General features: G+C 46.2%; 1 protein-coding gene across 1 annotated transcript in view; it reads right to left on the reverse strand.

Moving 5' to 3' along the window:
• Positions 1 to 2,486, reverse strand: part of M1AP (meiosis 1 associated protein) — a 19,907-nt gene extending 17,421 nt beyond the window's left edge. Inside the window, exon 1 of the mRNA XM_009866596.1 lies at positions 2,238 to 2,486. Coding sequence (XP_009864898.1) covers positions 2,238 to 2,486 — 249 coding nt within the window. The remainder of the gene's footprint in view (positions 1 to 2,237) is intronic.
• Positions 2,487 to 3,076: the final 590 nt, after the last annotated feature.

Below are 3,076 nucleotides of genomic sequence, written 5' to 3' on the forward strand. Positions count from 1 at the left end.
ACCTACGCTGCTCAGCACTTTCTTGAACTTGATATCACTTTATAGTGTCACCCAAATCCACAGAAGGCAGTTGGAATATGGACTTAGTAGTTAACACCTTTCTCCCATGTTTCTTTTTCAGCTATTTTTGTCAGGGAGGGTCCAGGAGCTGTGGGGGATGGCTGCCCATCCCAAGGGAAAACCAGCAGGCACAGGGCCTGTCAGCTGGAGGTGCTCTGCTCAGAGTCCTTACTCAGGCCCACACTACAATTTTTTGGTGCTGTAATGCTCACTTCCCCTCTTGTCACTGTCTGCTGTCCTCCATGGTTGTTTCCTTTCCTCCTGGTTTCCTTTTCTTTGCCATCCCCCTGCCCTTTCAGGGAAGCTCCTTGGACTTGTTAGAGTTAGGCCGATAGAGGAGACCAGTAGGAACAGACAGCATAAACAAGTGCCCAGGAAAGACAAAGAAAAGGGTAATTGTACATGACATTTCCCCATGTATTCTCCCAATCTCTGTTTTCAGCTCTGGGGCTTTCGGACTTCATACGCTTTGTCTAACAAGTAACCTTTAATGCGGCTCTGTCTTGGTTCCTCTCTGAGAAGCACCTCAGCTTTTCTCTAGCTGGATGAGAAGGGCAATGTGCTAAACAGCATCTCCTGTTCAGACAAAGGGGCAAATTCAGGAGTACAGAGAAAGCGAGGGAGCCCTGGCAGTTCTGAAGGCTGAAACAGAGCAGCTGTTTATCAGAGAGAGATGAAAACCGCTCTCGATTCTAGAAGCTGCAGAGGACCAGATATCATTATCAGTGAAATTGGGTCCACTGAAGAAGTTACCTTCCTTTACCTCACTGTTCCTAATGCAGAAAGAACAGTTCTGCAAACCAGCTTTCAGTCCCTCAGTAGCCCTAAAGCAGAGAGACGCTCCCTGGGCAGGACACCCAAGCAGAGCCAGGGAGGAGGCGGGCGGGGGCCACGCGACGTGTGCCCAGCAACCAGCTGCGCTGCTGGCTCACGTCTCCACCTGTGAATTCACACAGGCTGGCTTGTCTGAGTCCCAGAGGAACACAGGATTACGGCTCAGGAGTTGCTGTGACTGCCCGTCACACAAACAGGAGCAGGGAGTAGTTTTTAGCTCTCTGTACAACACTGCTGAGTCCACTGCTGGAACGCAGCATCCAAAACACAAGAAAAGTGAATACACAGAAGGGATTGGAAGTTATCAAGGGCCTGTCAAAATGCCCTGCAGCTACACTTACGCTTTATTCTCTTTCATTGACCATCTAGAAGACTGAGAAAAGACCCGCTTATATTTAGAGCAGTAAAGTATAAAATAAAAGCAGGTTCTTTAGACTAGCCAGAAGAGGAAGTACATTAACAAATCCCTGGAAGCTAAAGCCAATAAATGCAGACGAGAAACAAGATACAAGTTTCCCAATGATTAAGTGCTGGAAGAAATTATCAACAGAAGTACTTGATTCTCCATATAATAATATCTTCAGATCAAACCTAGACATCTTCCAGGAGTAAGTGCTTTAATGATCTACCAGTACTGCAGTGAAATGTAATAGCCTGTAATGTGAGGGATGCCAAAGAATGATCTAAGGGTTCCTCCATCTTTAAAAACTGTGATTATTAAAATAGGGAATAGTTTAAATAAAAAAGACAGCCTATCATGAGCATAAGATTCATATGATGGAGCAAGTAGAGGGATTGCATCAAAGTGATGATCTTAAAGGGCCTTTTCCAATCTAAACAATTGCATCATTTCAGGATGCTTCCCAAATTTGGCAAAAATATTATGAATTCTGATCCTTTCCCCTTAAATGCCTGGAACCTCTCCCACAGTGGTAATATTTGTATACGCAGGGGGAATACAGACCATGTCACCATCCAAATTTTTACAACTGCAAAGTTTTGTTTGGTAACTTTGACAGAGAAGCAGCGCAGACAGAGCAGAACGTAGCATGTGAAAGGGAAAGCTACAACAGGTGTCTTTGAAGGGAACAGCACAACCCCCAATTTATGCAGATGAGCAGCTTCACAGTTCAGAAACGACACTCCTCCTTTTCAACATTGTTTTCATAAAATCCACCTCTTCCATGAAGTCTGTGAACCCATGCTCCTCGAGAATGACTGATTTTTAGATAGGCTGTCTTTGCTGAACTGCAGCAATGCATTGCCTTCAGGTCACCCAGTCCAGCCCCGCCAGCTGTCAGATCACGTCTGTTAGATCTCAAGAGACATCACTTCGGACGTACCGTAAAGGGGAGCAGACACTCCTGCTGGCTCTGCACCACGAAGAGGCTCAGCAGGGGAACGCGACAGGGGCCTGCCAGGCCACACGCCAGGCAGAGCGTGTTCTCCAGGGCTTCAGCGAGCACAGAACAGGAGTTGGTCCAGGAAGGTGCTGTGACATCCACGATGAGAATCCGTGATGGCTGCTGGTGGTGGACTTTGGTAGCAGGAAATGTTCTCCGTGTTTCTGAGAGTGCTTTTCTGGAATTCATGGCTTTTGAAGATGGGTGTTAGATATTCAGTTATCCATCTGCATCTGAACAGGAAAAAAAAATAACAGCAAAGAGTGAGACTCTCCCATTCCCTTGAAAGCAACCTGAGACAGAGCAGACAGTAATGAACAGGACTACTACAGCTTTCTCCAGAGCAATCGTTGTCCAGGCTCTGAGATAAACCTACACGGAGACAAGGGAAAATGCATATGGTCAGAAAACAAAATAGTTCAGCTAAAGAAACTGCATGGCAAACACACTCTTACAGATGCAACTGAAGCACTTAAAAGTTTTAATAGTATAGCCAGGCCTAGCCCCCAGATGAGCTGCGTGACATTCTTTCCTCCTGCAGCTGTGTAACTCCCCAGCAGACTCGGAAACAGCCTGAAGCAACCCTGGTTTGACATAGCTGGGCTCTGGTCAGGACCCGGGCCCATCGGTGCATTTGTGCAGTATGTCCATCTGTAGAACAAGGAAACAAGCTACACACTTCCTACAGGCTCTAGCACTTTGGAGTAAGAATTTCTGTAAGTCTTGAAAAGAGCAAGAAATACATTTCTAGCTGCTTGAAATATCATCAGAAAGAACCT

This window comes from Apaloderma vittatum, unplaced genomic scaffold, assembly GCF_000703405.1.
Source record: "Apaloderma vittatum isolate BGI_N311 unplaced genomic scaffold, ASM70340v1 scaffold7543, whole genome shotgun sequence".
NCBI classification, from domain to species: Eukaryota; Metazoa; Chordata; class Aves; order Trogoniformes; family Trogonidae; genus Apaloderma; species Apaloderma vittatum.